At 41.4% G+C, this 13,718-nt stretch overlaps 1 protein-coding gene across 4 annotated transcripts in view; it reads left to right on the top strand.

Moving 5' to 3' along the window:
• NCAM1 (neural cell adhesion molecule 1) overlaps positions 1–13,718 on the top strand; it is a 362,053-nt gene that overhangs the window by 233,181 nt on the left and 115,154 nt on the right. For 3 of the 4 annotated variants that reach the window (XM_069741707.1, XM_069741709.1, XM_069741710.1), the window contains exons 2-8: positions 3,975–4,049; positions 5,687–5,896; positions 6,433–6,576; positions 8,715–8,852; positions 9,191–9,308; positions 11,183–11,346; positions 12,899–13,041. In XM_069741707.1, coding sequence (XP_069597808.1) covers positions 3,975–4,049; positions 5,687–5,896; positions 6,433–6,576; positions 8,715–8,852; positions 9,191–9,308; positions 11,183–11,346; positions 12,899–13,041 — 992 coding nt within the window. The remainder of the gene's footprint in view (positions 1–3,974; positions 4,050–5,686; positions 5,897–6,432; positions 6,577–8,714; positions 8,853–9,190; positions 9,309–11,182; positions 11,347–12,898; positions 13,042–13,718) is intronic. The other variant, XM_069741708.1, reaches the window with a different exon arrangement.

Genomic DNA, 13,718 nt, shown 5'->3' with positions numbered 1-13,718 from the left:
CAGATGGGGGTTGTGCTCACAGCCCAACACCATGCAGGATGATTGGAGTTTTCCACAGAACACCAGGATTGGCAAATTCGCCACTGGCGCCCTGTGCTCTTCACAGATGAAAGCAGGTTCACACTGAGCACATGTGACAGAGTCTGGAGATGCCGTGGAGAACGATCTGCTGCCTGCAACATCCTTCAGCATGACCGGTTTGGCAGTGGGTCAGTAATGGTGTGGGGTTTCTTTGGAGGCCCGCACAGCCCTCCATGTGCTCGCCAGACGTAGCCTAATTGCCATTAGGCACCGAGAAGAGATCCTCAGACCCCTTGTGAGACCATATGCTGGTGCGGTTGGCCCTGGGTTCCTCCTAATGCAGGACAATGCCAGACCTCATGTGGCTGGAGTGTGTCAGCAGTTCCTGCAAGATGAAGGCATTGAAGCTATGGACTGGCCCACCCGTTCCCCAGACCTGAATCTGATTGAGCACATCTGGAACATCATATCTTGCTCCATTCACCAAGTCATGTTGCACCACAAACTGACCAGGAGTTGGCGGATGCTTTAGTCCACGTCTGGGAGGTGATCCCTCAGGAGACCATCCGCCGCCTTATCAGGAGCATGCCCAGGCGTTGTACAGTAGGGAGGTCATACAGGCACATGGAGGCCACACACACTACTGAGCATCTTTTCCTTGTCATGAGGCTTTTCCACTGAAGTTGGATCAGCCTATAATTTGATTTTCCACTTCCACTGATTTACATTGATAAGTGTTATGTTTTATTGTTCTAAACACATTCTAAATTCTAAACAATGTCTCCAAAAATTCCTAAAAATAAATCTTGAATGTAATGTTTTTTTTTTTTTTTCTGATGAGTAATTTAGGGCCTGTACTTTCGAGAACAAAGATCCTTTGGCCAAACTCAAATCTCATTTCACTCTTCTAACGAGTGTTTTTCTAATTTGTAAGGTGATCAGTAACCTGTTCACACTGTTATCATGAAACAAGGTTTCCTAGGAACACTAGTTCCCAATGATTGTTCAGTGTTAACGCATCTTTAGTATTTATTTCGCTCCTCCATTTGCGACAGCCAGGATACATATTTGTGCTGTTCCTTTGCAATACAGGCCATTATTTGGCTTCCACTTGAGCCTGTAAAAGTGATGAGATTGCTTTTTAGGTTTGACCTTCCTCTGAGTGCGGTTTACTTTGGTGTTTGGAGTGTATGAGTAGTAAAAAAAAGCAATGACAACAACAACAAAAATAAGTAGTTATGAGTGTATGTAGTTGATTAGTTCAATGCCGACTATTATTTTTTATTTATTTTATATTGCAATTGTAAAGAATAAATCCAGGAATATGAACATCACTGAATCAAACCGTTTCCATTTTCTCTTACAAACCAGAGTGTGCGCTAATAGGAATAAAAATGCCTTTGTAATTGTGCTTGGTAACACTTTCACCTCGCTACGCAGTGAAGGAAGGGAAGAAGTACACTTTCATTAAAGTAGATATAGACGAGTCACAAAAGGTGACCCAGCTCAGACTCATTTCTGCAAAATGACTTTCCATGAGCCATTTAAATCATTTTGATTTTCCAATTTGCTTCTTCTTCTTTTTTTTGCTCATGGTCTTTTATTGTTAAGGGGATTCTTGATCACTTACGGTAGCTAAAATTCGTACATTCCAACCTTTGGCAGCGGGAGGCAGCCATTAATCACACACAGAGAAGTTTTGTGTGTCTAGTGACACCAGGGCACTGTACTTTTATTTGACCATTTTTATTTTCTGGGTGGCAATGGGAAATGATGTTCTTCAGTACGGTATGTCCTAAAGCTTGGCTCTATTAAAGGATAAGGAAAATGAGCAGAATAACACTCGGTCCAAAGTTCCAAAAGTATTGCAACCCGGTATCTAAAGCAAACATATTGCAATTCGACCTAAGAATTTTTTTTGTTATTATATCGATTTTCTAGTAGGTAAAGGAAACTAAGCTTTGTGATGCTGATTGACTGGGTCGCTCTTGTGCCTTAAATTTCTAGGAAATTTCCTAAAATAACCGATTCACGGAGTAGGATTCCGTACATGTCAAGGGTCTTTAAAGTGAACCTTTCAACAGGATTTTTCTAAGTAACCTACAGACATTGTCAGGTTGGCGCTGTTATACTGATTAAAATGATACTTGGGGTGAATAAATCAGTCTTGTGGTTCTTGTGTAATCAGTGTTAGAAGTTTTCAGTTAATCAGAAGCCGGTGCTCCGGGGTGAGACTGTAGGCAGAGTCTTATCTTCCTGCTCTAAACCTGAGAAACCAAGGAAAGACCTGACCGCAGGCCGCGACGAAGCACAAACATGTTCCTCATCATAGGGAGAGACAGATAGACTGTGCTTTGTGGCGGCCTGTGGTCAGGTCTTTCCTTGGTTTCTCAGGTTTAGAGCAGGAAGATAAGACTCTGCCTACAGTCTCACCCCGGAGCACGGGCATCTCATTAACTGAAAACCTCTAACACTGATTACGCAAGAACCACAAGACGTATTTCTTCCACCTAGGTATTATTCTGATCAGCTTAACACTGCCAACCTGACCTTGTCTGCAGGTTACTTAGCAAAATGCTGCTGATGGGTTCACTTTAAAGAATCCATGTTTGAGGGTCCTGAAAGCAACATATCTCAGCTTCTCTGGTTCCTGTGAATATGAAGGCTTGTTTAAACTGTTACTGGTGTATATTTGAAGGCTGATGGCACATACTTTAAACAGATCCATAGCCCCTCCTATTTATTTGTTTCTTTTATTTTTTGCTCATTGCGCTAACATGGCGACCTATTGCGAAACAAATGACAATGATGACGTAGCTATGTGTTATTACTCAAAATCAGATTATGGGGTCACCAGTGAGGCCAAATTGTGGGACTCTGCCGTCTCAGCCTCGAGGGCTCGGAGAAAAGAAATGCGTTGTTGTGACCATAAACAATTCTGTTTATTAACCATGTGAGCAAGATTCTTATACTATTTACAGACAAATGCAGTTCCCATTGGAAATATCCATCAGTTGCCCTCTTTTTCACAAACATGTTATGAGATTTTGATAGATATTATGTTTTTCTCCGTATATTACCCATAACGCACGTTTTTCTCAAAACTTTGCATATGAGACCAAATGTGAAACTTTAAGAAAAATATTAAAATATGAGACTAGTTAATACTAAAAAAAATATAGACTATAGATGAAAATATTAACCCTTCTGTATCGGTGTTATTCATTAAAGGCTTGGTTCTGTTTTCCATTCTAAAAAGTTCAGTTAAGTGGCAGTTCAGTAAAGTTGAAGTTGCTCATTGGCGGCCATGTTGCCCCGATCCGTCATCCATTGTTGTGCCCAGCAATCTGGTGACTCCTCCCGCTTGTTTAACTTGAAGCGCAGCTCCTGATTGGGAAGGCAAAATGGATTAAATGCAATTATAAAGATTACTTACCTGCCGCGTGGACCCACAGGCAGGCAAAACACTAAAATAGGACAACCCCTTTAATCGTACAAGTCCGATGTTTGGGAAATCTTCTTGATGGAAATTTTAAATGGCCACTGCATTACGCAATGTGCAAAGAGCCATTAAGGTGTGGAAGATTTAGTTCATCTCCTATCAGATCTAACCGTTTTTTCTCGAGATCCACTTAAAGGTAATCTGTCAGTAATCTATGTAATCTGACATCCACATGATGTTTAAGCTAGAAGTTCTCCGCTTTCTTATATCACTCACAGAGTTGAAAATTGAGGAAATGTAATTGGAGGATGATTCTTGAACGGCTAAGGCTGTGCCAAAATGGACCTAATTTTGCAACCTGATGTTCCTTAAAATAATTGTGCAGATTTTAATAGTGAGGATGTTGATTAATGTTCTATTATTCTACAAAAAAATTACAAATTTGTTGTATTTTTTATTGTTTAAGTCTAAAATGTGATAGTAATGTCTTCCTTACTGTTTCCGTTTCCAGCAGCTCTAGAAGTCACCATTGTTCCTGACCAAGGTGAAATCAGCCTCGGGGAATCTAAATTCTTTTTATGTCAAGGTAAAGATCTATGTAATCGGTAGTATAATATGTTGCAAAGAATAAATCAGAGTTTAGTATTATATCGCAGGGTAATAATAAGGAGATTGATGTGACATGAAGCCAAATTTACCTCTCCTGGATTTTACTGAAGGGCAGACTGCGGGAGATCAGTCTGTCTGTACTATTGGGTCACAGATTAAGCAATAGTATTTGATGCCAGTCTGCTGCCTCTAAAGCCAATAGGATGTTTTTTTTTCCTGAAAGGCACAGATCAATGAAATTGGAGAGTAATATTGAAAAGCAGTAATGTGGTCTTATTCTCCTTACGCAGCCTACATCGTGGTATCTTTCCTTAAAAAGAATAGCCCATAGTGGAAAATGATGGGTAGCAAAACAGATAAGAGGGAATGTAGAACCTTATTTATGTGGAAGTATGGACGGTTTAGGAAGACACATGTGCCGGGGGTGGGTGTGGATCCACTGCATGATGGGGCGGGCTTACCGTGGAGGGGTGTAACTAAGCGTCTACCTGATTTTCGCTAGAGCCTCTTCTGGTGAGGATAGGCTTGGCCGCAGGTAGTTGCCAGGTGTCTCTCTAGAGCAGTCCCCGGTCCTGCAGCAGCTGAACCACGTGTAAGAGCAGGTAGCAAAGTACAGAAGGGAGAGACAGAAGCGTAGTCAGACGGTTCAAGGTCAGGGCAGGCAGCATGGGTCACTATTAGTGATGAGCGAATATACTCGTTACTGGAGATTTCTCGAGCACACTCGGGGGTCCTCCGAGTATTTTTTAGTGCTCAGAGATTTAGCTTTTCTTGCCGCAGCTGAATGATTTACATCTGTTAGCCAGCATAAGTACATGTAGGGGTTGCCTGGTTGGCAGGCAACCCCCACATGTACTTATGCTGGATAACAGATGTAAATCATTCAGCTGCGGCAAGAAAAACTAAATCTCCGAGCACTAACAAATACTCGGAGGACCCCCGACCGTGCTCGAGAAATCTCCAGTAACGAGAATATTCGCTCATCACTAGTCACTATACAAAGCAACAGGTGAGGTCGGACAGAACGGGTAAACGAGCCGGGTAAGATACGGGGAAGGCGAGAAAACACACGGACTGAACTCAGTAGATGGACAGGACAGAATCCAAAGTTCAGGAAGGCAATAGGACTAGGAGCAGCCTAACATATGCACTGCTGGCAGAGGATAAGCTGTGGAAAGGAAAATCCTGCAGGACACAACAGGGTTAAATTCTTGCAGGATCTGGCTGCGCCTCCCTATAGCCAGGTTGAAACAGCAGGTTTTGGAAGTGTTGCATGAGGCCTCAGTGCGGTGGCCTGACACGGGGAGGAGCAGAGCGGTGAACGTAGTGAGTAGGATTGCTCTGGAAACGCGTGCACGTTACCATCATGACAACAAAATTGATTTCTTCAAGTTTAGATACTTTCTTGAAAGGGGATAATGGTACATTTTAATCTAGTCTGATCAGGCAAGACATTTCTCCCTTTTAGGTCAACTTGACCCATGCCCCGTTAAGATTTTTGACCTTCCTGATTTTAGCTATATAATCTTTTTTTTGTCTTTTTTTACCACCTTCTTCCATTTCCTTAGTTTAACTATTTTCACTGATCTTGTACTTTGTTTTCTTGCTCTTCAGTAATCGGTGAAGCAACCGAGATCTACTGGGAGTCTCCAACCGGTCAAAGATTAACCAACCAACAGCAGATTTCTGTAGTAAAGAATGATGACTATTCTTCGACACTTACCATATACAACGCCAGCATTCCAGATGCCGGGACATACAAATGCATCGCCAGCAGCCCTGAAGAAGGACGGTCGGAAAGCACTGTTACACTCAAGATTTATCGTAAGATTTCCCATTTATTCCCAGTGCAAATAAAAGCAAATTTATTGCCATAATGGTTGGATTTTCTGCTTCCACTTTGATAGATGTAAAGAGGATCTGACATTCCTTCTGACTCGTATGTTATATTAAATTCATGAAATAATACTGGATTATTTTATTTTAGATCTCTGCATTGTGTCATTCTTTTGTTAATGCTGTTGGACATTTCTGAATAGTTTGACAACTGGGTGTTACCTTTCTGTTTGTATAAGGGGTGTGTCCTTACACAGTCTGGCATCTCTGATTTGCCAGTGTTATACTATACTGTGATACGCCTCCAAGGAACATCAGAAGGCAGAGATCTAAGAGTAGACACTTCAGAATGGTCATTTCTTATGGAAATGCAAGTATTTAGTAACATACTAATTTAAATTAATTAAAGAAATATATTTGCAATTTAACACCACCCCACAAGCCACATCACGCTAGTTGCTTATGAATTGTTTGAGCAGGTTTGTTCTTGAAGTGTTTCATTCCATCCCTTTTTTTTTTTCCAGAGAAGCTGACCTTTAAAAACGCACCCACCCCACAGGAATTCACTGAAGGGTCAGACGCGGTTATCGTTTGCGATGTCTCAAGCTCACTGACAACGGTCATTATCTGGAAGCACAAAGGCCGAGATGTGCAGTTCAAGAAGGATAGTAAGGAATTAGCTTATGTATTAAAGATAGCAAAATGTTTAGCATCATGTCGTATGTGAAATATTTGCAATATTTCATTTACATTCCGCATTCGGTGTGGACATATTAGTACAACTTTGTTCAACTCCTCCAAAGTTTGTCTGACAGTTTTGGGACTTACTGAAAGTTCTATGAATAATTTAGAGGAAACCTGAATATATTGTTTCTGCTTTTAGCTGCTATTCTGATATTAAATGGAGACAATGCATTTAGTAAATAAATCGTTAAATCGGAAAAACTGTGCCTTAATGGTCCAAGGGAAAATTGGAGAAGTTGGTCATAACAAATTCATTGCAAGATGGTCCTTTACCTGTGGCAAAATTTCATTTCAAGGATTTACCGGTAGTCCTATTTCTAAATACCCTGGCCACGGTTGAGTGGTTTGTTGGCACCTCTTAGATCTCAGCACCTTTGTCACATGTCACTCAACCCTGCTCCCTCCCCAATCAAAGGTTGAAGGCCAAATTTACGCAGTACCATAGATGTCAATGGCCAACTTTACACAGTACCATATATATTAATGACCAACTTTATCCAGTGCTATACATGTTAATGGCTAACTTTATCCAATAGCATTGATGTCTATGGTCAACTTTACGCACTACAATAGATGTCCATGATCAACTTTACTTAATGTGTCATCACTGTCAGCGCTCCATCGAGACCGCTATATTCTTTTATTTGCGACTTTACTTAATACCATAGATGTCTGTGGTCAACTTTAGTCAATACAATAGATGTTCATGGCTAACTTTACTCAGTAACATAGATGTCCATGGCTAACTTTACCCAGTACTAAAGATATTCATGGCCAACTTTCCCCAGTACTATAGATGTTCATGGCCAACTTTTCCCAATGCAATAAATGTCCATGGTCAAATTTATCCAATTCAATAGATTTCCATGACCAACTTTAAATCTAAAAGCCACCATAAACATTAGATAGCTTTCGGCCGAATAATTATTTGGCCGACTGCTATCTCTACTGACCTCCCCGTACACAAGAGCGCTCGGCTCAGCCTGTATTTATCTATGATTCTGTCAGTAGTTTGCCAACAAGAAAGAACAAAAGGATCAGTCTTTGTAATTCAGAAGACCGGATCCTTCTCTCTGCGTAAATCATCTTTCAAGGGACAGTAAGGAGGTTAACTTTACTCAATAACATAGATGTCCATGGCCAACTTTTCCCAGCAGTATATATGTCAATGGCGAATTTTACTCAAAACAATACAATAGATGTCCATGGCCAACTTTACTCAATAGTATACATGTCCAAGGCCAACATTACTCAATAGCATAGATGTCCATGGCCAACTTTACTCAATAGCATTGATGTCCATGGCCAACTTTACTCAATAGCATACATGTCCAAGGCCAACTTTACTCAATAGCATACATGTCCAAGGCCAACTTTACTCAATAGCATACATGTCCAAGGCCTACTTTACTCAATAGCATACATGTCCAAGGCCTACTTTACTCAATAGCATACATGTCCAAGGCCTACTTTACTCAGTAGCATAGATGTCCAAGGCCAACTTGACTCAATTTCATAGATGTCCATGGCCAACTTTACCCGATAGCATAGATGTCCATGGGCAACTTTACAATAGATGTCTATGGCCAACTATAAATCTATAGGCCACCATAAACATTAGACATCTCTTGGCTGAAGAATCATTTGGCCGACAGCTGTCTCTCCTGACTCCCCCATGCGCAGGAGAGTTCGGCTGGGCCAGGTGTTCCTGTACTTGTCTATGATTTTGTCAGCGCTTTGTCAACAAGAACAAAAGGATCGGCCATTGAAATTCAGCAGGCCAAACCCTTCTCTCCACATACATCATCTTTCAAGTGACAGTCAGGAGGCCCCATGCACACGTACGATTATCGAGTTCAGTCCACTATAGTCTAATGTATATGGGGAGCTTAAGAGGTAAATATATTTCATACCATTCCCATCAAATCATGCAATATGTTATCCCTGAAGATCTAAGATTACATCTTAGTTCATCTTCTCCACTATTGAAAGGAGTTGGACTTCCGGAAGTGTGAGATAATCATAATTATTTATATTTTTCATCTCTTTTTTTTTTCCACAGTCCGCTTTGTTATGCTGGCCAATAATTATCTACAAATCCGGAACATAAAGAGAACAGATGAAGGAACATACCGATGCGAGGGTCGGATCTTAGCCCGAGGAGAGATAAACTACAAGGATATTCAAGTCATAGTGAACGGTACCCTTCTTGTGGTCCTCTATTTCACAGATTCTTGTCACTAGAAGATAGGAGCATCTTTTCTTTGTGTCTCTCTGCCTCTCTTTCTCCGACTTTCCATAGACTTCTGTAGGCATCAGAAGCAATCTGATCCCTTAGTGAAGACAGATCTGAGGACATATTTGAGCAGTTTTGGTCAATACAAGAGAGAAGTGACTGATAAGGGGAGAAAGAGTGTTTTTTGTCTAGTACAGTGTAATACATAAGTTCTCTTGTCATGTTATAATAAACAAAAAGTATAGTTACTCTTTAAAGACATTAAAACTACTAACCCCATTGTCTTTTCTCCTCTTCCACAGTTCCACCAACGGTGCGTGCCAGGCAGCTGGTTGTCAATGCCACGGCCAGCATGGGAGAGTCGGTGACTGTAAGCTGCGAGGCTGATGGATTTCCTGAGCCTGAAATCAGCTGGACAAAGTAGGTGATGACTAAATGTAATTCATATTGTAATATGTGTCAGGAAGCTGACGCAAAAGCACGTTGTGTCATAAAAAAGTGACCAATCTCATAGTTTGCCTCGCTGACAGAAGTCTAGGGACATCCACTTTCTGTATTAGGTGCTTAGGTAATTCATATAGCCAGACTAATACATCAGCAATGTTGGCTCCTTGAGTTTCTGCATATAATTAGTGGTCAAGGCTTTTATAATTTATATTCTATATCTCCAGTTCACAAAACATTTTTGTAAAATGTTTTGATTAACGTTTTGGGTCTACGGCTCCTATGCAGATTTGCGTGTTTTCATGGCTACAGACTACAAACAGATCCGGTTTACTGTATTAAAAGGGACCTTTCACTATATTATATTAATTTAAACTGAGCACCTCCACCAATTTCCGCTGGTCAACTGATTCTGGAACAGTTTTTCTTTTTCATCTGTCACGCTGTACTACTGAGGGTTAATGCAGAGTAACGCAAGCTCCACTAGATGGCAACAGAGTGGAGAGTGAGATGAAGCAGTCCCACAGCAGTACACCGAAGCCACCACTAGGTGGCAGCAGAATAGTCAGAGAGCCGAGTCAATACCAGAGGAAAACGCAGTACAAAAGGGAAAAACCGAGGTGCAGAGTCTGAGGAGATAAACGGTCAGTTCCGGTTAGTAGCAGAAATACTAGAAGAGAGAGACAAAATGAAGTCAGAGTCAAGCCAAAGTCGGGTATCGGGAAATCCAAACAAACAGGGAAATAAGGAGCTAAGACAGGTAGGTGGGAGATAAATAAACAAGGGCCGGGTTAACTGAATGCAGCAAGACAGATCAGGATCTCGCCAGAGCCAGCTAGCATGCCGAAGGCAAGCAATATAACTGGCACTGAATACAGGTAGCAGCAAAGATATATAGCAGAACGGACATGGGAATGAGGCTGTGAAAGTTAACCCCTGACATGACCAGACCGGGAAGGACAAAACAAAACCCCAACCTGGATCATGACACATCTGTGCCCTTTCGTTCCAAAGTTTTCACCCTCGAAATAATGGTTCAAATCTTCCCTTCAGTTAAGTGGGCATGTGCCGCAGAACTGTCGGGGCGGGCAACTGTTTTGATTGAGCAGCCTCAGAGGAGAATAAGCAAACACCCCCCCACAGAGAAGTTTGGTGGTACACGCCCAGTTGGTCGAAAGGAAAAAAATCGGTTCCTTTAGTACACGAGTGTGAAACTTTGGAACAGAGGTGCGCAGAAAAAAAACTACACTATGTTGTGTATGGGGCTGTGCTGGCTTTGTATGTTCGGCCACAGCGTGAACTGTGAACCAGCTGAACGGTGGTGTTAAACCCACCCACCTATCTGAAGTTAACGACTTATGCCAAGGAGAGGTCGGCAACGTATAAGTTCTAGACAACGCCTTTAATTAATGGTTTGATTTTAGACTTTAAGTAAGCAAACACATGCTTACTGTAGGCATCAAAACAGTGAAATGTTTTAAAGGGGTTTTCCAGAATTTCAGTTCCCGCCAATCCAATATTGATGACATATCCTAGAGTTAGCTCGTCAATATCTCAGTTTGGTGGTGATTGGAGTATCGGCTCCACCAGAAGAATTAGATTTTTAATGGCTGTTCCTGGTATTGCAGCTCCGTCCTATACAATTGGTTGGGCATGAACTGCAGTGCCAGGTACAGCCACCACCATGCGTGCAGTCGGCCGATCCATGGAGGATGTCCATGTCTTGCTTGATGGGACTATACCTAGAATGCATGCAAAAATAAAAAGCCTCCACATTACTAACGAGTATTCAGGTAATAATAATACGTTTTATCCTTCCTAGTAACTTTGTTTTTATTTTTCTGCCACAGGAGAGGAGAAACCATAGAAGATGGAGATGACAAATACTCCTTCACTGATGAGATGTCAGAGATGACCATCCATGGAATCGAAAAAGACGACGAGGCCGAATATAACTGTATCGCCGAGAATAAAGCCGGTGACAGTGAGGCCACCATTCTTCTCAAGGTCTACGGTGAGGACAAATCAGTCTACTGGGAAATCAGTGCCAGTCACGAGCTGGAGTTGGTGAATTCAGATGTAGCAGCAGCTGACATCAGAGTGATTGAGAATGGCGGCAGTATGCAAATAGCGTAGAGCGCAGGGGCACACCACCCATGTAGTGCATCAGCCGTAATGTTGGTGGCCCTATTTATAATATGGCATGTACAGTGGCTTGCCAAAAGTATTCACCACCCTTGGCATTTTTTGTGTTTTGCTACGTCACAACCTGGAATTTCACTGTTTTTTTTTTTTTGAAGTTTGCATCATTTCATGTAAAGAACATGCCTACAGCTGTGAACATTTGGTTTTTCATGCCTACAGCTGTGAATATTTGGTTTTCATGCCTTCAACTGTGAACATTTTGCTCTTTTATTGTGAAGCAAATAGGACAAAATAACTGAAAGCTTCAGTGTGTATAACTATTCACCCCCCTAAAGTCAGTACTTTGTAGAGCCTCCTTTTGCGGCAATTGAAGCTGTAAGTCACTTTGGATAAGTCTCTCTGAGCTTTTCACATCTTCCACTGGGATTTTTGCCCATTCCTCAAGCCCATTCTTTAGCTCCTTCGAGTTAGATGGTTTTTTCTGGTGAACAGCTATCTTTAAGTCTGTCCACAGATTCTCCATTGGATTAAGGTCTGGGCTTTGACTAGGCCACGCCAAAACATTTACATGTTTCATCTTTAACCACTCGAGTGTTGCTTTGGCAGTATGCTTTGGGTCATTGTCATGTTGGAAGGTGAACCTCCGTCCCAGTCTCAAATCACTGACAAACTGCAACAGTTTTTGCTCCTAAATGCCCCTGTATTTTGCCAGAGATGTCTGAAATCAGATTAGCTCCCTCTCCCCATTTAAAACACATAAATTCTTGTGTGTGTGGGTCGGTAAGCCGAATGACTTGTCAGGTTTCAAATGACCAGTTTGAAGTTCCTCGGGGGGTCTCTATAGAGTAAGTTAGACTACGACCCCTTTCATTTACAATAAGCTCTGGAGGCAGATTTTCAGGGAAGATCTATGCCCAGCCCATAGATCTTAACAGCTCATTTCCATATTAAGAAAAATGTAGATTTTTCTAGAGTAAGATATCGGATGACAGATATCAAGGTATTATTTTATTCAGCTTTCTGTTGCCTACATGCTCATATAGACGGGTTGGGGGGGGTTGATCCTACTGACAGATTCCCTTTAAAAATCCCTTTTTATTGAGAGGTAAATTGCTATTTTTTCAATGAGAGAAAACCCCATTAAAGATTAAAATAATCCTTCAATAATTTATCTACAACCTAAGCCGCAGGCCAGTAACAGGACCAAAAAACCTCTCAATATGCCTCTTATGGCTGCCACTTCAGGAGTGTACAATTACGTTGATTTCAATCTGTATCATTTGTCTCTGCAATTTTCGTGTCGTCTCTTTCCTGTCCGCTTTCATAATGTGACCGTTCAAACAATTATTCCAACCCGTTCACCATCGTCAAATTTGCAAATCTTTGTCTTGCACTTAAAGTATATCCCCTGTCACTTTTAGCAAAACCTAAGATCACCTACGTTGAAAACAAGACTGCCGTGGAGCTGGATAATGAGATCACCCTGACCTGCGAGGCATCGGGAGATCCTCTGCCCAGCATCACTTGGAGGACCGCCACGCGCAACATCAGCGAAGAGGAGAAGGTACGACTATTTTGATTATTTCCCATGGGGCGCTGATTTGTGATGTCACTGGACTTCTGGCTTATGATGTCACTGGATGGCAACTGGTTTGGGAGATGAAATAATTATGAGAAAATTTAAACTTTTGGATATTATCAGTACGGCCTCGGGAACGTTGGGATGTTCTTAAAAATATATTATTTTGTGGCACTTTATTTCCTCTGTTACTTGTAATGAAAAGCCTGTGAGTCCTTCTTGCTCCTCCTACACGATGCTGATTGACAGCGCTCAGTTCATACAGGAGACCTGTTAATCATGATGTGTGTTTAGACAAAGTAAGACTCACAGGTTTTTTTTTCTAAAAGTCCAGGCAGTGTTTTTACAGGAAGGTACAAGATCGGACCACATACAACTATATACTCCAACCTAGAGCTCAGCTCCTTCCTCTCTATTAGCTAGGATAACCTAGAAAACCTGGCTGATTACGTTAGTAATCAGTGTAGTTATGGCATGAAATCTAAACAGATTACTTAAAGGAGATCTTTCACTGGATTTTTTAATTTATACTCTTTGCCTCTTCCAATTCATGTTGCTCCACTGATTCTAGAACAGTTTGTCTTTTTTTTTCTGTGACCCTCCGTTTCAAAGTTATTCCCCTGTAAAAAAAAAGAAAAAAGGTGCAAATTTTCCCTTCAACA

Source organism: Ranitomeya imitator, chromosome 10, assembly GCF_032444005.1.
Source record: "Ranitomeya imitator isolate aRanImi1 chromosome 10, aRanImi1.pri, whole genome shotgun sequence".
Classification (NCBI taxonomy): Eukaryota; Metazoa; Chordata; class Amphibia; order Anura; family Dendrobatidae; genus Ranitomeya; species Ranitomeya imitator.
This window is presented reverse-complemented; position numbering and strand designations above follow the sequence as displayed.